Source organism: Carassius carassius, chromosome 49 (genome assembly GCF_963082965.1).
Source record: "Carassius carassius chromosome 49, fCarCar2.1, whole genome shotgun sequence".
NCBI classification, from domain to species: Eukaryota; Metazoa; Chordata; class Actinopteri; order Cypriniformes; family Cyprinidae; genus Carassius; species Carassius carassius.
The window spans coordinates 4,245,923-4,267,734 of NC_081803.1; the positions used below are offsets into that span (position 1 = coordinate 4,245,923).

A 21,812-nucleotide genomic window follows, 5' to 3' on the forward strand; every position below is an offset into this window, starting at 1 on the left:
AACAAATAAATAAATAATAATAATAAAAATAGTTTGTAGAGGATGGGATACCTGACATTGTCAAGAGCTGCAAAAGTGTTGGTTACTATTCCAGTTTTTTGTTCAATAACAGAAGCTACTGAAAGAAGTTTTTCTTTATTTTGGTCAGAACTAAAATTATAATGAAAGGACAAATCCTCCGAATACTGCATAATACAGACCTAAAAAAAAAACAAAATCCAAAATCATATCATATGAATAAAATAAATAAATTGGATCATAATAAGCTGAATTGCAGTACTTACTCTGGTTTTATCTGGTCCAATATCAAGATTTTCCAAAAGCTTAATGAGAAAGTTTATAACGTCAGGCCATGGATATATACTGTTTGATCCGTCCAAAACAATGGCAACATCCATGGGCCCACCACAAGCTGAATGAGAAATTCAGATCAAGAATGACTAACTTACTCAATCAATTATTCTATACATTTCAGACAATCCAAAATAAGATGTACTTTGAAGGGCAGGAGAGAAGGATGACTGAAGCGTAAACTGTGGGTTTACTACAATACAGACTCCTGGGTAAAAGTAATGACTGCCACAGCGCTGAGCCCACAGAGGACCACACGTCTGAAACACACATTTATACTGAACTTTATACAGTTTAATACATGGCAGAGCCTCTTGAGTATGAAAACAACCGAATGAATGCTTTTAAAAGGGAATACGAGCCCCCTGATGGTGACACAATGCTACTACAACATACCATCGTTCCTTTAGGTTCAGCTAATGGAGTGAGAGTCAGGCCCAGACTCATGTTGGCGTTGATGCTCTGCACACCATCTATGCTGACAGAGTCTGCGAAGACACAGATATATTTACATGACAATTATAGGAACCTAAATCTAAATTCAAAATCTAAAATCATTTAATGGATTTTAAAGGACCCCCTTACAAAAAATTACTATGGTGTCCGTAAAACAATAGGCAAGTGCTGATATCATATTCATTAGCTACCATGCATTTGTACTTCATGGTATTATTATTGTTTTATGTCCAAAAAAACATGGTTATACCACAATACTTTTTATAACTGCATTATTATTTCAGATAAAGAGAAATTGACCTGCAAGGTTTAGTTTTTGGCAGTTGGCTCCTCCAGAAGCACTAATGTCACACTTATAGAGACTTCCTTTTCTTTTCTGAGGGTATCCGCTCCAGGGTGAACCCACCAGCAGCCTGAGCAGAAACAACCATTTCTCTATGCACTCAAAGAAATTATGCAAACAGTCTTTGCTGCATACAATTTTTTATTTATTTCTTTATTTCTTGTGCCTTTTGTGTTTATGATATTAAAGCAATAATTCAACCAGAAAAATGAAAATTTGCTGAAAATTAATCTTCAGGCAATTCAAGATGTAGATGAGTTTGCTGCTTCATCAGAACAGATTTCAGAACAGAAGAAAGAAACTCATCTAAATCGTGGATGGCCTGAAGGGCATATATTTTCAGCAAATTTTCATTTTTGGGTAAACTATTCCTTTAAGATTGGTTATGCCAAATAATGCTCCTTTAAAAAATATGACAATTCATGGTATTTCAGACAGGAAATAGTAATTAACAAAGTTGTTGTTGTCTAATTTTTCCACTTTAATCTGTGTGTTAGAAAAATATGTTTGTGTGTGTATGTGTATGTGTGACATATCTTACCATTTTCCTTGATTATTGCTAAACTGTTGTACAGTGTAGCCAAACTCTTCTTCCGCAACACCTGAGAAGATTTTAGCTCCTGCAGTCCCCACATTAAAACCCTGAGTGTGAACAATACAGAAACCTGTGGGAAAAGTTAGACGTTCTTAGTAGTGATTTCATATATATATATATATATATATATATATATATATATATATATATATATATATATATATATATATATTATGGACAATAATTGGAATGACGGTTAGCCATCGGATTCAATAATGTTACTGGACAGACGGACAGTTCAAAATCAACTAAACTGGCAGGAATAGGACAGGCAGATTGATGGAAGCTGAAGCTGACAGTTCAGTGACAGATACTCGACAGGAAGATAAATCACACCCAGTCTCATTAATTAACATTGGACAGATAGGTGATCAGACTCATTAATAGACACTGGACTGATAAAAGGTTCGCAATCAGACTTATTGCTGACAGAAACCAGATTGGTAGACAGTTCAAAATCAGCTCCAACTAAACATCACCAACTAAAACATAATTTGTTATAAAGGAACCCCAATAGAATTTCCCCTTTGGAGCAATCTTTCTCTTTGTCTGAAATATTTTGCAGATATGTGTACTGATACCAACCAAACATAAAGTCACATAAACACTGTTGTCTTTATTAAATTTAAGGTGACTTTTAATTAACTGGGTTAAGCCTAATGGGATGACTCTCATCAAAGTATTATATTCCTTTGGTGGGACTGGAAAATTCTGGAGATTCATACATTTTTCGTAAGTTAAAATATTACCAAAATCATCAAAGACAGATAGAATACAGTTCAAGTTGTTATTAAACCATCTAGGGGAAAAAGAGACTTATTTCTAACAGTTATATCAGCATTATTCCAAAGGAAACTTTGTGGGGAAGAAACTTTCCTGTAATGCCTGATAAAGTAGCTTTGTGAGCAGCACTTATTTGATTACAACCATTACGGGGGAAACCGCTATATCTCCACTCCAACAGACATTAATTTGCAGTCTGTGGGATACAGATACGGGGTGTCTTGTCAGTAAACATGAACAAAAAGCATGCTTCAGAACTGTTTTGAGAAGGTGCTTACGTTTTGAGCCATGTATTATTACTCTAAATTGGGCTACCTGTACTATAACTAACTTGTTCCCTGCAAAAATAATTTGCTGAAACTCACTTTAATGAGGTGAATAAAAAAATAAAATAAAAAAGTAGCCAAACATATCAGCCAAAAAATCGGTCATATACCAGCCATCGGTTGCCCTGATCTCTAAATATTGACCATTGAAAAACCCTTATCTGTTGACCTCTAGATTTACAGCATGTTGAGACACACTGTGTGCATGCAGGTGCACCTCAATTACGATATTTTCGTGCGTTACTATTGGCTGAACTCATACTCATCATGAGTGTTCCCACTGCAGACTATGACACACACACACAGGGCCGGCCTAAGCCTTTATGATGCCCTAAGCCAGTGGTCTCCAACATGTTAGCCCGCGTGGAGTGTCTGAGTCGCCCACCGAGCACGTTTTATAAATAGCCTGAATTGTAATCTTTCATTATTTTTTTTTTTATGATAATGGCATAAAATGAGAAAATAACTATTGGTGACATTTCATATACCATTAAAACATAATAAAATAATTCAATAATTTAAAATATTTAGAATCTGCACGTCTCTCTATCTCTCTCTTTCTGCGTCTCGTGCGCGCACCTCTCTCTCTCGCTCTTCGTCTCGCGCGCGCGCACCTCTCTGTCTCTCTCTCTCTCGCTCTGCGTCTCGTGCGCGCACCTCTCTTGTTCTCTCTGCGTATCAGGCGGCAGAGGAGCAGCGTTTTAATTTAGTTAAACACAGATATTATGTTGCTTTTCTAATTTTACATGCAAGTATGTAAAGTATATCATTCAGTCACTATTTCATATTTATGCCGTTGTTCTTTCTCCCTTTCCCCCCGTGATTTTGTCTATATCGCGAATATAAGACGACCCCCCATTTTTTAGGACAAAAAAACTTGTCTTATATTCGGGTATATACGGTAATTATATATTCAATAATCATATTTATTAATTATTAATAACATATTAATTATTATACACAATATTATACACAGCAGCAAGCCATCTGTACATAAAAAACAACAACTCTTAATCTTTAACTAGCTAATTGAAGCATAATTATATTGGAATAAAAGGTAGGCTAAGGTAAATCATTTTAAGCCGTTATAAATACCAAGTTTATGAAACAGAATTGTTTCATTACAAAAATATCTACCCAGGAAAGTTATTTTTACACAGAAGACAAAAACTTCAATCTAATATATATGACACACTGTTCATCTATACAGTCTACAGTTTTTAAAAACTTAAAATATTTCAAAGCCTATATATTATTTTTTTAACTCTACAATTGTGAAGTAAAGAATAACTTTAAAATGTGTCTGTCTCCTTGTAGAAAATAAAGACTTAAGATGAGAATGTCCCAAAAGCAGATGATCAGTGTTACACTAATGAGCTGATGGTATTTCAGCCATCTGTTCCATATTAATGAATCCTGACTCTCTAACACATTCTGCACTCAAAGACCATAATGTGAGTAAACAAGGACCTTCGTTTTACAACATCTTCCAACATAATTCACCATTTGGGGCGCCGCGATGTCGGCAACATCCTGACGTGGGTGACAGTTATTACACCTATTGAGACTGTCCAGGGATACCCGTGCGAGCCTCAAAGAAGAAACGAAACACCCACATTCCTAAACACACACACAAACTTTTCTTTACGCTCTTTATGTAAGTCCTTAATAATATGTATTTTGAATAGGTTTGTGTGTTGCATAAAATGGTTAATCCTGTTATGCGAGGATTATAAGTTGCTGACTTGTAAATTGGAAATGTTTCTCCTAATTTCAATGTTCTCAAATAGAATCATGAGTTGTAACCCCACTGAGCAGGTCGTAAAACTTTATGACCTAACTGACAGAACAGCAAAGCCAGATCACTGGTACCTTTTTAAAACATATTTCTAAACATATTGACTGTGTTGCCTTTTTGGTGCATTAGATGTTTTCTATAATCAAATTGGAGTATAATGTTTATTGTGTGTTAATCAAACTTTAAATGTGTGTAATTCTGCATATGAATGTAACGTCGTGTTTATATCAGTTATATATGTTATTTTTGGTATCTGTTTTATCGTAATGCTTTGATGGACTTACTTATATAAAGGAAATTAATGAAAAATGTATTAACCTGGAATTACGAACTTGCTAGAATATCACTGCTGAAATCTGATAAGCCACAACTTATTAGTGGGTGGTTCCCCAGAGACAAAGGAACGTTTTTCCCGCTTCAGATCGCGGACGTTCATTGGTTGTTCACGCAAACAGAGGCGTGAACCAGTCAAGCCATAAGAACTGAAACCAGGAAGTTCCTCCCGGTTCTTGCTCTTCTTCGCTCTCTTGTCCCTGTCTGGGCCCTCTCAGCACGGCGGCTGAGAGAACAGCCGTTCTCATGGCTCCTTCGGGAGCTTTTATCTCCGTTTTTTTTCATTTCTTTAAATTACTAAGTTCCTCTCTACACGAGGAAGACGAATTCTGAATCATTACGTTTGTTGGACCTTTCAAATATCGCTCGATTCCGCAGCAGCCCCGGAAGACACGAAAGAATACGCCTACCTACAAAGGACCACGCACACACGCACGCTGGTCTGGCGAGTCACAAAGAGACCACATGCAAGTATCATTCTCTATGGAGATTTAAATGCTGCTTAAAGTTTGTCTATTACCTTTTCAAGGTGATTTGATTTGTTGTTGTCTTTCAAGGGTTACTGTCTGTGAGTATGCATAACTGAGCGTGTAATTCTGTGATCGCGCCTAATTCTCTCACCTCTCTCTCTCATCCTCTCTCACTCATTCTCTCTCTCTCTCTCCCTCATTTGGATTTCGTTATGTCTTGTACAAAGTTTACTGTCTGTATTGTCGTACGCGTACTTACTCTGTGTGATTTGTAGTTTGATGTATTATTAGTTCAATTATTAAAAACCAATATATATTCATGATTGCCTCTGTCTAAAACGCTCACATCACGAGTCAATGAAATGTCTGATCTTAATCTACAAGCTCTTTACTTTTTAGTAACCGAAATTTCATAATGATAGGATAATGTTTTCATGGCCAGAGAATATTTTTCCTTGAATTATAAGAAGTGATAACTTTATTGAAAGTTGATAAGTTAATCTTACGGCCGTTTGCTGGACAAACCACTGTTTGATTTGTGGTAATTTACAGTAAGAGATATCACTATAATTGATATGAAGAATGGAATATTGACATATTAATGAGTAAATTACAGTGCTACAGTACAATTACAATTGTAATGGGTTATTGATATATACAATTGACCTATTTTTCATCTTCAATCATTTTAATGTAACTGTCATATGAGATATATATATTAATCATATTCCTGATTAATTATTAAAATTCCCTATATATAATTTGAGTTAATTATAATGTACAACCCAGTGCGGCTACACATTATTTGGTGGAGATAACGCAGACATTTCAAACTTCGTTTTGTGAGCAATCCAGTTCAATTTGTGTTTATGGTTATTATCAATTACTGCACGCGCTATGAAATTATGTACTTGTGAGATACGTCGCAAGACGCGAACTCACTCCTAACTGACTGAGGCAAAAAGCTGATCAGTCAGAAGTAAACTGCAGTATAATGTTAAAAGTCTCCTGTTAAGAAAGACCAAGATCTCTCTGCAGTGAGAACATTTTAATATGAATAATTAAAAGACGAAGAAATCTCTTTTATTAGTTGAAATATGTAAATCTGAACATGAGCGATGTTCCTCTGATTCAGTTAAAAAGGCATTGCTTATTAAATATCGTTATTGAATTCGTGGTGAACCACAGTTATATTAAAAAATGAATGATAAAGCTCCTGGTATAAAAAATTGGCTTAGCTACCTGTTGTATCCTGAGTACTCATATAAGTAAGACGGACAGCGAGGTAACGTTTAGCAAAGAGCTTTACTTCATGCTGGCATGATCAAACACAGAGCATAACAGGCTGGCAGACTCTTCCTCAGCTAGCTCTACACATCCCGTTTTAACTACTGAACTGCTATTGCCACCTAGGGGAAAATTCTAATATAACAGCGAACCACGCAGTCGAATATTGTGACTGCATTTGAGTACCTGGAGGTTGAATATCCAGCCCTGATGTTTTGGCCTGTTCTAAAACAGGCCTTGCCACACCCTCAGTGTCTGCTTCTGGAACCAAACAGCTTTCCTCCAGAATGGAACTCTCTGGCACTGCAAAAGCTGCAGCATGCCAATTCAGACAACGGCTGGTTCCATGGTTCCATAGGTTCCATGATCTCTGGTTCTGCCAAATCCTTGTCTTCCGAACTTGCCAATATCTGGTCGACGTGCCTGCACACAATGTTACCATCTCCTAGCATGACCTTGTAGGAGACAGGACCTGTGATCTTGGCAATGAACCCAGGAATCCACTTAGGTCCATGACTAAAATTCTTTGTGATCACGGCGTCTCCCTCCTGGAAATTCCTCCCTGAACCTTGCTTGTCATGATGTTTCTTTTGAATGCACTGCTTCCGTTCCACCTTCCTTCTGCGGTCTGGATGAATTAGGTCTAAGGTCGATCTCAACTTCCTGCCTTGTAACATTTCAGCAGGGGACAGCCCAGTGGTGGACTGTGGTAACTAAACAGCACTCTTGACACTTTAGTGATCAGGCTTCCGGCACCCGCCTTCTTCATCATTGCCTTAAATGTCTGGACTGCACGCTCACCACAACCATTGGAAGAAGCATGATAAGGAGCAGAAGTAATGTGTTCGATTCCATTTTTCTGCATAAAATCTCTGAATACGGCACTCACAAAACATGAGCCGTTATCGGACACAATTGTTTCTGGAATTCCTTGATTGCTAAAACCAGGCAATCAGGATCAAAAACAGGTGTCCCATGAATGGTCCCGCATAATCATTGTGTAACCTTTGCCATGGTTTGCTCGGCCACTCCCAGGGATGAAGTGGTGCTGGAGCTGGCGAATTACGGTGTTCTTGGCATACAACACATCTTTTAACTACAGCTTCGATGTCGGCATCTAACTTTGGCCACCAGAAATAGCTTTGTGCTAATGCCTTCATTCTAGTGATGGAGTTCTAGTGACCAAATCTTTGGTTTGTTTAACATCAACTGAGTAAATATATATGTAGAAATAATTATTGAGAATTTAGACATCTAATTCAATAAATCAATACCGTTCCAAGCCAGCAGAGGGCAACACAATCGTGGTGGTGCTCTTCCAAAGCACCAGAGCGAGTGCTCTGAAAGATTCTGGGACCGGCGACCCAAGAAGAGCCGATCCCCACCATCCAGGACACAAAGCCCCGACAGCCGGCAGTGGAACCACTCTCGACATGACACTGGTAAGCTCAATCCTAAACCCACGTCAGAAAAACACAGGGCAGCCACGTCTGAGACAGCAGAGATCCTGAGGGTGCTAAAAAACTAACTGCGATGGGCGACCCACAATTGACTACAGGAAACTGAATCAACAGGTGCCGCTGTCACGATGGCACAAGACCCAGCTGGAACAAGAAATGCCCCGAATCAGAGGAGCCACAATCCTCCCTACACTTGACGTGGTCTCTGGATTCTGGACCATTCCGAACCAGGAAAACCAACACAAACTTGCATTCACACTTGGCAACCGACAGTTCACCTTCAACAGGTGTCTGTTCGACTATGCCGACTCACCAGCTGAATTCAACATCTGTTTGAACAAAGCCTGTACAGACTCTATGCTAACTGCAAACAACAAGCCAGTTAAACACCAACACCTGTTCCAGCAATGTGATAACATCACAAAAACACACAATGTGACTGTGTACTGGAAGAAGGTAAAAGGACACTCGAAGCTACCAGGTCTAGACAAGGACTTAAAAGATCAAACTGACACCCTTGCCAAAACTGGCACACTAAACAGGCTGTGGTCACTCCCAATCCACCCACCCACATTCAAAGTTAAAGTGATTACACACAACATAAGAACTTTACTAGCTAAACTGCCTACCTCAGAACTGCTTACGCTGGCTCCGTTGTCTACAAAGGCCAACATAGCGGACATGCGGGCTTCTGAAACCTCCATAATGACTTTGCTTAACCTCCTCTTAGACCCCTCCATCCACCCTGGCACCCAGTCTACAGTCACTGACAACCAATGCCCCAGACCACTGCATGATTCAAAGCACATGCTGCGTGCACAGAACAACATTGTGGGTTGTGCACCGTCTGACATCACAATGCCAGGGCTTGTAATGCCATGGAGCAAAAGGGGGAAAATGCCAATCTATTTCCATGATGCATCATGTGCTGCACAGCGCAGCACCAGAGCCACTGACAAGACACTGAAGCAAGCGTCATGCCAGCAGCAAGATGTGGCAAAACATGGGCCAGGGCGAGCTAAACCCAGTCGCCTCCCATGAAACAAAGAGACTGCCCTGTCCAACCAAAGGCAACCCTCGCTTGTTTCTTCCTCCCCTCTCTCTCTCTCTCTCTCCCTGTTATCTGTACCAGGATGCTGCTGTGGTTTGCCGTGCTGTGCTGTCAGCCAAAGAGAGGACAGCTGCCACCGAGAGAACCACTGAAACTCCTGATCACCGATGACAGGGCACACTACCCCAGCACCATAACCCAATACAGCTGGACAGGTGTCCGATGGAGAGAGGACTCCCTCACTCACACTGAGGCCGATGTCAAACACATGTTCAGCCAACATGAGAAAGTGACTGTTACACAAATGGAGTTAGGTGGACACCACCACCACTCCAAACAGTTCCCGGGAGCTTTGCTCAGAGCCGCCGCTGCTGCCAGAACTCTGTTTAACATTGGTATGTCCAGTGTCAATGCCGTGAACCAGACCGTGAACTCCATGAAACTGCTGTTTAATGACTTTGCCAAGACTCAGCTGTTTACAGCGTTAACAAAAGACATGCTGTGGGAGGTTAGCTCCTCCTATGACAGCCTAACCAGGGGTAAAACCCCACCATACATGATATCCTTAAGCATTGTGCTAACTGTGCTGGCTTACGCCATCACCACGACAGCTGACCTGCTACAAATACACCGGGCCAACTCTCTGGATAGCGCCATCCTACTGCACGTCAATCCCAAACAGAGAGAAGTGAATGTGCTCCTGAACCAACCCATCAGCGAGTCAAGCCAAGTCTACAGACTTAAAGACATTAGGCGTTTCTCAATGTCAAGGATACTTCCTTGGCAGGACTGGTCTTTCCAAGTCACTTCCTTCAGAGGCTAGGCGAGACTCCTCTTTAGCATTCAGAGAACACGTAAATGGAACAGTCTAGCAAGTGCACGTAATTGCGTCATTACGTCAGTGAAAAGGTCTGTTTGAATAACGCTGTGAATGGTATTGTTAAATTACTTTGGACAACTTAACTAGTTATTTATAAAAGAAATGCCGATGACGCAACCAAGCTAACAATTGTTAAATGACAGGTCCGGTTCAGTTAACCATTTGTATTTGTATAATTTACAATATCAATATGTTAGTAATTTGTACTGGCATTTAAACGTTAAACTTTACTTATATTTACTACAGTTATAACAAATGTTTGGTAACGTAAATAAAAACCGTTAATGCTCAGACTTTTGAATTTTTGAACAAGATAGCAAAGCTGCGTGCATAGGATTGTGGGTGATTTGAGAGCGCGAAGAGCGCGAAGGATACACATATGCATCCTTTCCTTTGTATGGGATATTTTTCGAACAAAGGACTCAGTCCTTGGTTGAAATTCCAGGGATCCTTGACATTGGAACAATCCTTTGACGGATGTCGATGACGTAACATCCTCGAAATACTGGCTTCCGATGATCCTTTCTTGACATTGAGAAACACCTATTGTCAGTGTCAGGTTGTGGAAAAGCAACACCCACACCAAGACACACATTCCAGATGTGGTGGCCTACCATGACAGCGACACACAGCTGTACCTGGCCCCAAACCTGCACATGTGTACTTTGACCAAAGACATTCATTATCTTAGCAAACCCTTCCTCAGACACAAGGCTGAAGGGTTGCAACCCCTGGTCAGCGACACACGCTGCCCTGCCGAAGCCAAGCCTCGTACACAAGTCACGAAACGCAAGCAGAGATTGTAGGTGACAGATGGCTCGTCAACACTCCTGTGAATACTGCTACACTGACCTACTACCAGCATGACACTGCCACCCGTGTCAACCTGCTTGACGAGAGCATGTGGATTCAAGTACCGAAAGGTGCCACCCAACACATTGACATTACTCCCTTCAACACAGCCCTCCAAGCACTGTCTCGACGGCCCGTTCTGAACCCGTCATCTGCGGTCCAAGCCTGGGCTGCTGCCGACACTGCACGGTGCATCTCAACTGTCATCGGTCACACCCTGACCCTTGGCGTGTCCTTCATCCTATACAGGAGACTCAACGAGATGCGAACCTCTACAGCCAAACTCACGACAACCGTAGCTGGAGGTCTCCGATGGAATCCCTGGAAAGGGGGTGCAAAGTCAAAGACACCACCGAACCTCATCAAGCTGAATCCTCAGCTCCAGGAACCACCTGCCATCATGAACCCCCTGCCATCATGATCCACCTGCTACACGACCATCATGATTCACCTGTCATCTGCCCATCGTGATGATTGCCGTCCGATGATGTCCACACAGGGACTTCATCCGAAGGAAAGGGGGGGATGTAACACTAATGAGCTGATGGTATTTGTGATGAGTGGGGCGGGGCCGAGGGACGTGGGAACAGGAGCGAGGCCGGTGGAGTGATTGGAGATGAGCGACACCTGCGACACTCGCCGGTCTCGAGTCCCACAGAGGAGATGCAGGGATATAAAACCGGAGCGATGACAGTGACGGACGAGAGAGGACCAGGCCTGGGCTTTATTTTGTGTTTGCTTTTTATTTGTGTGCGTCAGTCGTCCGTGAGGGGCTCATGTGCTGTTTTGTCTTTGTTTGGATCATTAAAGTTTCATTTGATTGTCTGCCGGTTCCAGCCTCCTTCTTGCCGAAGATTATATCATTACAGTGGTGCCGAAACCCGGGAAAAGGAGGGACACGCTGCTGAAGATCCCTTGCCGCTGTGGTGAATCTGCGGTGCCATCGAGCTGGCGGGTAAGTGTGCCGCCATGGAAGCTCGAGGCGGTGGGCTGGAGTGAGTTGCCGGGGACGGGCGAGCTCGCTGCCGGCCGCCCGTGATGTGGAGGGGCGGCTGCCGTCCGTGAGGGAGCGGAGGAGTCGGCGCCTGTTCGCCAGGGAGCCGGAGCCTGCTGCCATCCGCCAAAACCGGAGGAGCCATCGCCGTCCACCGGGCGGCGGAGGAGTGTCGTGCCGTCCGTCGAGAGCTGCCCAGTGCCACCGCCAGGCACCGCGGAGGAGATCACCCAGCTGGTGGAGGGCCGAGCAGCAGTGCGTCTGTGAAACCGGAATTTTTTTTTTTTTCCTCTCTCCCCTCACTCGTCTCGGTCGCTCCTCCTTCCATCTCCTTTTCTTTCGCCTCATCTGTCCTACCCCCAGGTTCCTGCAGGTCCCAGTGAGCGGTCCCCCCCGGAGGGGGGGGGGAGTAGAGTGCAGTCTCGGGAGTACCCCTCGGCCTGCGAAGGGCGATGGGGGTATGTGACGAGTGGGGCGGGGCAGAGGGACGTGGGAACAAGAGCGAGGCCGGTGGAGTGATTGGAGATGAGCGACACCTGCGACACTTGCCGGTCTCGAGTCCCACGGAGGAGATGGAGGGATATAAAACCAGAGCGACGACAGTAACGGATGAGAGAGGACCAGGCCTGGGCTTTATTTTGTGTTTGCTTTTTATTTGTGCGCGTCAGTCGTCCGTGAGGGGCTGATGCGCTGTTTTGTCTTTATTTGGATCATTAAAGTTTCATTTGATTGTCCGCCGGTTCCCGCCTCCTTCTTGCCAAAGATTATGAAGAGTATATCGTTACAGTATTTCAGCCATCTGTTCCATATTAATGAATCCTGACTCTCTAACACATTCTACACTCAAAGACCAGAACGTGAGTAAACAAGGACCTTCGTTTTACAACATCTTCCTACATAACTCACCATTTGGGGCGCCGTGATATCTGCAACATCCTGGCGTGGGTGACAGATCACATTTCATTACTTCAATAGCTGCTTTTCCACTGAAGGGCCAGTGCGAACCAGTGCTTTGAACGGGTCGGGAGGGGCTAATAGCCTTGGACCTGTAGCACCTTCAAGCCAGAAGCTCCACTGTGCTTCGTTAAAACCCACCCTTAACACGACCCTCTAGAACAATGTCACGCAAACCTCATCATTTCGCCAACAAAGAGAAGTTCTCAGAAAAGTAATAAGAAATAAGTCACTGGAACTAGCGCAATCACAAAATGAACATGATAAAAGCTGAGTTTTTTTTTGCATGCTTTGTTAAATATTTAAATCCAAAAGCATCAATGTTTTACTATAATAATTGATACATTGATCATAATAAATTAATTTATCACGATTGCAGTCAAGTTAATGCCTAGTGTGCATATTTGTCATTTTTTTATATATCGGCATCGGCCAATATCTGTGTTTAGTAGCACCAATTTAAAGTCAGGCACGTCGGTGGGCAGCACCGTGTTATTGTTGCAGTGGAAAGTGCTGCTGCGCATGTGAAGGACCCCAAGCCAAAACTTTTGGAAGATTAAACAACAGTCCTTGGCAGGGCCGGCGCGTGCCTATAGGCGAACTAGGCAGCCGCCTAGGGCGGCAGCTCAGCCAGGGCGGCAAGAAAGAGAGAAGGCGAGAGAGAGAGAGAAAGAGAGAGAGAGAAAGAAAATTATTAATTTATTTGTTTGTTTTACATTAAGTTACAATTATCGGACTTATATCAACAGCATTTACCCACTACATTGGTATAAATTTAAATTAACTTTAAATTTAGAATAAAAATTCCCGTGGAAAATACTTTAATGTATATTAAAAAATGTCAAAATGAATACAATTAGGCTATCTGGTCATGAGTACAAAAGACGACCACTTTTAAATGAGAAACAATGAGACTCCTTTTTGAAATTCATCGCCTCCGTTCTGTGAAAGATTGCTTTTCGCTGCTTCGAGACCATGGGTGCTTATTTGGATTTTAAAATGACATCGCATCTCTCAAAGAAAAGGAGAATACAATAGTTCTTCAGGATTGCTTAAGGCTGGAAAAGGCCCTGACTCACAACCCAGTCTCACACTCGCCGGATGTTGATGGGCATGAATTGTTCGAAGAGATGACTGCTTTGGGGAGACGCCTGCTGCTGGATCTAAACCACTGGATGCGCTTAAATTCATCTGTGAAAAAGGGATGGAATACATTTTTCCAAATGTTTTTGTAGCATTGAAAGTGCTTTCCACTCTGCCCGTCACTTGTGAGCTCTGGAGAACGCAGTTTCTCAAAGCTTAAACTGATTAAAAATGATCTCCGAAGTACAAGTTAAACTCGAGGAAGCAATCAAAGCGTTTGTCGCTGCGAAAGCTCGACGCGCACGCTTCTGAAATGTAGGCTAGTTGTGTGAATGTGTGTTTGTGTGTATCAGTCAAGAAAAAATCGAAACCTCCAGTACTTATGAGCTAAAAAGTTGTGTGCATATGTTTAGTTTTATTCTGTACACTATCTATTATAAAACACAAATTTATGCAGCTGTTGCATTGTGTAGGCTACTTTTTTCACGTTGCAGTATGAAAAAAAAGTTTTTATTTTAGTGTAATTTTATAGATTAAAAAAATAATAATAATAATTTGTTTACATTCATCTTAAGGATACCTAATTGTGAGTGTGAGGTTGGGGCGGCATGATGGTGCTCTGCCTAGAGCGGCATTTGAGCTTGCACCGGCCCTGGTCCTTGGGAGATAAAGGTAGTCTGTATATGGGGTGGAGAAGTTGTCAGCTCTTACAAACACTGCAGCATGATTGAGGGCTCAGTTAGGCTACTCTGCCCCGCTCACAGACAGCACCGTGCTCGGAGAGACAGCTGTCCTGGAGCTGCCCAGAACCATGAATCACATTTGTTCGGAAGCATGGTTTGATGCAGACAATAGCCAGGTTTCCATCCAACTCATTTGCATTTAGGAATGTCAATATTCAATCATTTCCATGATCGATCGATGTTTAAATTAACGATAAATTAATAGGCCTAACCTTAATACTGCAAAATGCGTCTGCAGTAGTATTATTATTATTATTTGCAAAGCCACTTGGAAAAAAAGTTTTTTCACCCGAATTAAATGGGTTTTAGTCTGAATAAAATGCTAGCAGCAGTACTGTAAAATGAATAGATGTGATTATGATCATTTGATAAAATGAAGAGAGTGCGCCATACGTTTTAGATCATGTTACTTTGTTGACTGTTTCCCATCAAGGAGACCGTTGAATGTGTCTCTTTAAATGGTTTCGTGGTGCTCGTTGTTGTATTTTAAAACGCAATTGCAATGTTTTCAAATGACACTATAGTAGTAAAAATAAAATGATCCCAAACGTAGCCTAACTGTGGCGCTTGTGGCTGTGCTGCACAGTCAGTGAACCGTTTTTTCACATCAAACACTTTATGCAAGGATTATGACCAGTATTTTTTTTTTTTGATCCTGTTCTGCAAAATATTCGATTTAGAATTTTTAGGCCTATTTGTTTTTAAAAATCCTGCATTTACAGAGCATAAGATCGAGACGCATGAGTGCAAGCATGCGTGCTTGCATACGAGAACGAGCAAGCGGGTTTGACTAGATGTACTGTATTTGGAGGTTATTGCTCAGGTCTTGTTCTGCGCATATCCAAATGTTTCCACATTCGCAATGTATCTGAATGTGAAACTATAATAGTTTTTTATTTAATTTTTATGTAAACTAGACGGAAAAGATCATCCTCTTCACATGAGCAAAAACGTCCTTGGCATAACAGCAGAGTGGACTGGTATACTGCGGTCTGTTTAAACTGACCAGTGTAACCTTTTATATGTTTGGTTGACTGTACTTTATTTTAATAATGAACTAACTGCGATTTAAGTTTGAAATTAGAATGCACTTTAGATGTTCTGTGTCATTTATACCAAACACAAATGTTGCTGGTTACTGGTGTGTTTGTAGCACTACTATTATTTTTTTATATATATTTTATTTTATTTTTTTTTTCAGTTTAATTGTTTTTTTTTAATAACATTTTTTTTAAATGTATATTTAAGTTTACATTTATGTTCCAACACACTTGAAAAATTCTGCTTGATAAATGCTCTTAAACTTTTTTGTAAATGATTGACTTTCTGATTGACTTCTGTCTGTGCTCAATAAATGATGATAAGTTTAGAAATGTTGTTCATCCTCTTATTATTAGTGTGACATTTTAGCATGCAAATGAAGGGGAAAACTTCAAGATATCTGCCCTAAAAATCAGCAGCACATATCGTCCATCGGCTGACCCTGACCTCTAAACATCGGCATCGGCTATAGAAAAACCCATATCGGTCGATCTCTAGTGTGCATAGTCTTTTGCATGTTTATAAATATTTCTGCCTTGTATTTACACACTTGGATCAAGTTATTTCAAAAACTCGTGGCTGACTGAAAATGAGTTTTGAGCTCAACTTATTAAAAAAAAATTTAATGCTGGTGTTATAGCTCTTAGCTTTCTGAAACGATCCACAATGCTGATGCTCTATAGACGCGTAGAAGCTCCGCCTTAGTTCATCCTCTAGCCCCAGCTGGCCTGTTTTGGCCCAAGGTTTTCGTCGGGCCAAAAAACCCGGGCCATTGGCTCCGAGGAAGCACCGTCGAGACACAATCAAACACCAGAAGTGACAGTGGAAAAGCGACTGACCCTGGCATGTACTAGCACGCACGCTTTTGGCCCGACAGTGGAATGTTCTTAGCTTCAAGGAACTGCTTTAACTGTTTTGCAGTGTGAGGGGGACATTGTCTTGGAGATACTTGTAGGGAAGGAACTGCATGTTGCTGAAGGAGGATCTGATAAGCATTTGTATTCACCCTGATATGTAGCTGCAAGAGGCCCAATTCCTGCAGCAGAAAACATCCCACAAACCATGACACTTCCTCCTCCACCTTTCACTAGCTGCGTTTACATGGACCCTAATAATCTGATCGTAATAGGAATAGATACACAATCAGAATAAAAAGTCACATGTAAACATGTCAATTGGACTCAGTTGGTCAGATCTGACTAAAATTTCAATCATATTGTAAGGGGTGGTTTATTCCTTTTGTAATCCAAGCGAGAGGACATGTAAACACTTGATCGGATTGAAAACTGAAACTGGAAAGTACTGTACATGCACAGTGATGTAGAAATAGCATAATTACGTATGACGCATGGAACAACCTATTCTTCTTGACGAATAAAGGGTCATAAAAAGTATCCCGTCATTATAAAACTCCCCTCTCACTCAGCGTTGGTGAAGTGAAGTCCTTTTTTAAGACTCACAACAGACGACTGGTTTTGGGAGTAGGAAGGGGCACTTTTAATATATATTTTTTTTTAGAGTAAGCAGCACTGCACAACAGTTCATGCTCATCGCCTAAAACAGTATGCGACAACAGCAGGAAACTATGTCAAGTCTGCTTTATTGTCAATTCTTCCACATTGAAATTGCGTTACTCTCAGACCCATGGTGCATACAGATAACACTACAGTAGTGCCTAAAAATCTAGATCAAATATAAAATACAATTATACAATAAGGGCATGTAAAAAAATAATAAAAGTGAACAAACTTAAGCTTATTCAGTCTGACTAAAGTGACAAAGGGCTCAAAGAGCAGTTCTTTTATTTAAAACTGACTGAAGAGGTAGTAGAATGGCGTCAGGTGTACATGATGGGGCCCGGGGCTCTGGCTCTTCAGAGTTTGCAGAAGATGTAGAGACGCTGCTGTGATTTCTTGGCCAGATCTGTGTTTTCAGTCCAGGAGAGGTTCTCTGTGCTGCTCACTCTCTCCACAGTCGCACCGTTGATGGTCAGAGGAACGTGCTGAGTGTGCGTTCTCCTGAAGTCAACAACAATCTCCTTCGTCTTCTCCGCATTTAGAGAGAGATTGTTGTCACTGCACCACCAGGCCAAGCGGCTTACCTCGCTTCTGTAGTTTGTCTCATCTCTGTTGCTAATGAGACCCACCATAGTCGTGTCATCCGCAAACTTAATAAAGAGGTTGGAGTTGTGTGATTGTTGTGCAGTGTTTATTTATGCAGTGTGAGCATATATATACGCGTATATCAACCTGATCACTTTATTCAGCGTTCATGTAAACACTACATTCGGATTCGTCAATCAGAACGAATGAATTCCAATGGAAGCAAGAAATGGCCATGTAAATGCATACTGTATGCATACTATCCATGTAAATACTGACTCTTTTACACACTTGTGCTTCAGTTTTTCCTTAGTTTGACGATTCCCCATTGAGAGTCTCTGCATTATCCTATCTTCTCGTGCATTTGTCTTACGTGGACAACCAGCCTTTTTGAGGGAAATTAATGAATTAGTGTTATTGTAAACCTACAACATTCGAAAAAATCACAGATTTGGAATGACCAGCTTCTCTTGCAATGGCTGAATGTGTCATCCTGTCACAGTGTCTGGGTTGTGTCCCTGGGTTTCCACTAGATGTCCCCCTTTCTCACGGTGTCTGTCACCTTATCACTTCCTGTTCCCTTATTTGGTCACCTTCCTCCTTGAGTAATTGATTGTTCCCCACCTGTCTCCTGTTCCCTCATTATCCTTCTGTGTATTTATACCCGGTCTGTCTGAGTCTGTGTTACGGAGTCCTGGTTTTATGTTAATGTTAATTCATGTCCGTCATCTTGCCTTGCCTTGCCTTGCCTTGCCTTGCCTTGCCTTGCCTTGCCTTGCCTTGCCTTCGTGTTTTGTTTATGTTTGGATTTGGATATTCTGGTTTTGACCCTGCCTGGACTGTTTACCCTTTTTGGATTACCCTTTAATAAATGACTTACCTGCGATTGGTTCCCTCTCCTGTGTTTTCTGTAACACCGATCGTGACAGAAGGACTCCGTCACACTAGGAACCAGCGGTATGTCGTTTTTCCGTTCTCCAGCCAAGATGGCGGAGCGGCGAACCAAGTACCTTCGGTTGATCGCCCTCCGCCAAGAGGGCAATGAAGTGGGGGCCCTGGCTCAGGTGTTCTGGTCCCTGGCCGAGGGAATGGGTTACAACGATGCGGCCCTAAAGGACTGTTTTAATGGCGGGCTGGATGATCCAGTGTCTCAGGAGGAGATTGCGCAGTTAGAGACACTGGAATTCTGGGAATTTGTGCGCTACCTGCAGCATAGGCTTCGGTGGGATGCCCCAGCCACTCCTGCCTCTTCCGGCGGGGTGGTCGTCAGCCCAGCACCACTGCCCAGGATGGCTACCAGCCAAGCGCCACAGCACAAGATGGCCGCTAACCCAGCGCCACAGCCCAAATTGACCACCGTTCCAGCGCCACAGCCCAAGATGGCCGCCAGCCCAGCGCCAATGCCCAAATTGGCCACCGGTTCAGCGCCACAGCACAAGATGGCCGTCAGTCCAGCGCCACAGCACAAGATGGCCGCTAACCCAGCGCCAATGGCCAAATTGGCCACCGGTCCAGAGCCACAGTACAAGATGGCCACCAGTCCAGCACCACAACCCCAGATGGCCGCCAACCCAGCACCACAGTACAAGATGGCCGCCAGCCCAGCACCACAGTACAAGATGGCCACCTGTCCAGAGTCATGGCCCAAGATGGCTGCTTGCCCAGCGCCGCTGCACAGGATGAGAGTCTCAGCTGACCCTCCGGAGTCGAGTCAGGTTCCAGTTGACCCTCCAGAGTCGAGTCAGGTTCCAGCTGACCCTCCAGAGTCGAGTCAGGTTCCAGCTGACCCTCCAGAGTCGAGTCAGGTGCCAGCTGACCCTCCAGAGTCGAGTCAGGTGCCAGCTGACCCTCCAGAGTCGAGTCAGGTGCCAGCTGACCCTCCAGAGTCGAGTCAGGTGCCAGCTGACCCTCCAGAGTCGAGTCAGGTGCCAGCTGACCCTCCAGAGTCGAGTCAGGGGCCAGCTGACCCTCCAGAGTCGAGTCAGGGGCCAGCTGACCCTCCAGAGTCGAGTCAGGGGCCAGCTGACCCTCCAGAGTCGAGTCAGGGGCCAGCTGACCCTCCAGAGTCGAGTCAGGGGCCAGCTGACCCTCCAGAGTCGAGTCAGGGGCCAGTTTTACCTGTTAATTTATTAATCTGATCCCAAGTCGCTTTTGAGTTTCCATGACAATTTTTAATAATTGTGATAAAAAAGTCTGCCTTTGCTTTTCGTAGTTGTCTTATCACTCTATTTCGTAATGAAGCAAATTTTTGTCTCTCACACTATAGTTTTGATTTTATGGCTTTTTTTAAGAGCATTGTCTCTGTCTTTCATTAACTGTTTAATATCATCACTGAGCCAGGGAAGTGAACACTTTCTGTTTTTATGTTTAACTGTCACTGCAAATTCCTTAACTTTTGTTTGTAAGCATTCTGTAAATTTCTGACTAATTATTTCCAATTCATTTTCCAATAATAGAGTGTCCCAGTTCATATTTCTTATTGCAGAGTGAAATTTATACTGTTTGCTCCTTGGAATGCCAATGAACTCCTTTTTTCCAGAATAAGCTGCAAATCGCTTACTAGTTAATTTTCTTGTTATAAGCACCATGTTATGATCTGACAGACCAGTTAACATACAGGTCCTTCTCAAAAAATTAGCATATTGTGATAAAGTTCATTATTTTCCATAATGTAATGATAAAAATTAAACTTTCATATATTTTAGATTCATTGCACACCAACTGAAATATTTCAGGTCTTTTATTGTTTTAATACTGATGATTTTGGCATACAGCTCATGAAAACCCAAAATTCAAATCTCAAATAAATTAGCATATTTCATCCGACCAATAAAAGAAAAGTGTTTTTTTAATACAAAAAAAGTCAACCTTCAAATAATTATGTTCAGTTATGCACTCAATACTTGGTCGGGAGTCCTTTTGCAGAAATGACTCCTTCAATGCGGCGTGGCATGGAGGCAATCAGCCTGTGGCACTGCTGAGGTGTTATGGAGGCCAAGGATGCTTCGATAGCGGCCTTAAGCTCATCCTGAGTGTTGGGTCATTGAAATTGCGTTACTCTCAGACCCATGGTGCATACAGATAACACTACAGTAGTGCCTAAAAATCTAGATCAAATATAAAATACAATTATACAATAAGGGCATGTAAAAAAATAATAAAAGTGAACAAACTTAAGCTTATTCAGTCTGACTAAAGTGACAAAGGGCTCAAAGAGCAGTTCTTTTATTTAAAACTGACTGAAGAGGTAGTAGAATGGCGTCAGGTGTACATGATGGGGCCCGGGGCTCTGGCTCTTCAGAGTTTGCAGAAGATGTAGAGACGCTGCTGTGATTTCTTGGCCAGATCTGTGTTTTCAGTCCAGGAGAGGTTCTCTGTGATGTGCACACCCAGGAACTTGGTGCTGCTCACTCTCTCCACAGTCGCACCGTTGATGGTCAGAGGAACGTGCTGAGTGTGCGTTCTCCTGAAGTCAACAACAATCTCCTTCGTCTTCTCCGCATTTAGAGAGAGATTGTTGTCACTGCACCACCAGGCCAAGCGGCTTACCTCGCTTCTGTAGTTTGTCTCATCTCTGTTGCTAATGAGACCCACCATAGTCGTGTCATCCGCAAACTTAATAAAGAGGTAGGAGTTGTGTGATTGTTGTGATCAACCTGATCACTTTATTCAGCGTTCATGTAAACACTACATTCGGATTCGTCAATCAGAACGAATGAATTCCAATGGAAGCAAGAAATGGCCATGTAAATGCATACTGTATGCATACTATCCATGTAAATACTGACTCTTTTACACACTTGTGCTTCAGTTTTTCCTTAGTTTGACGATTCCCCATTGAGAGTCTCTGCATTATCCTATCTTCTCGTGCATTTGTCTTACGTGGACAACCAGCCTTTTTGAGGGAAAT

At 42.4% G+C, this 21,812-nt stretch overlaps 1 protein-coding gene across 3 annotated transcripts in view; it reads right to left on the reverse strand.

Annotated features, from left to right (window-relative positions):
• LOC132132044 (integrin alpha-2-like) overlaps positions 1-21,812 on the reverse strand; it is a 94,021-nt gene that overhangs the window by 66,054 nt on the left and 6,155 nt on the right. For all 3 annotated transcript variants that reach the window (XM_059544215.1, XM_059544214.1, XM_059544216.1), the window contains exons 2-7: positions 1,692-1,815; positions 1,108-1,220; positions 748-839; positions 497-611; positions 285-412; positions 52-200 (exon numbers count right to left, since the gene is read on the reverse strand). In XM_059544215.1, the coding sequence (XP_059400198.1) occupies positions 52-200; positions 285-412; positions 497-611; positions 748-839; positions 1,108-1,220; positions 1,692-1,815 (721 nt within the window). The remainder of the gene's footprint in view (positions 1-51; positions 201-284; positions 413-496; positions 612-747; positions 840-1,107; positions 1,221-1,691; positions 1,816-21,812) is intronic.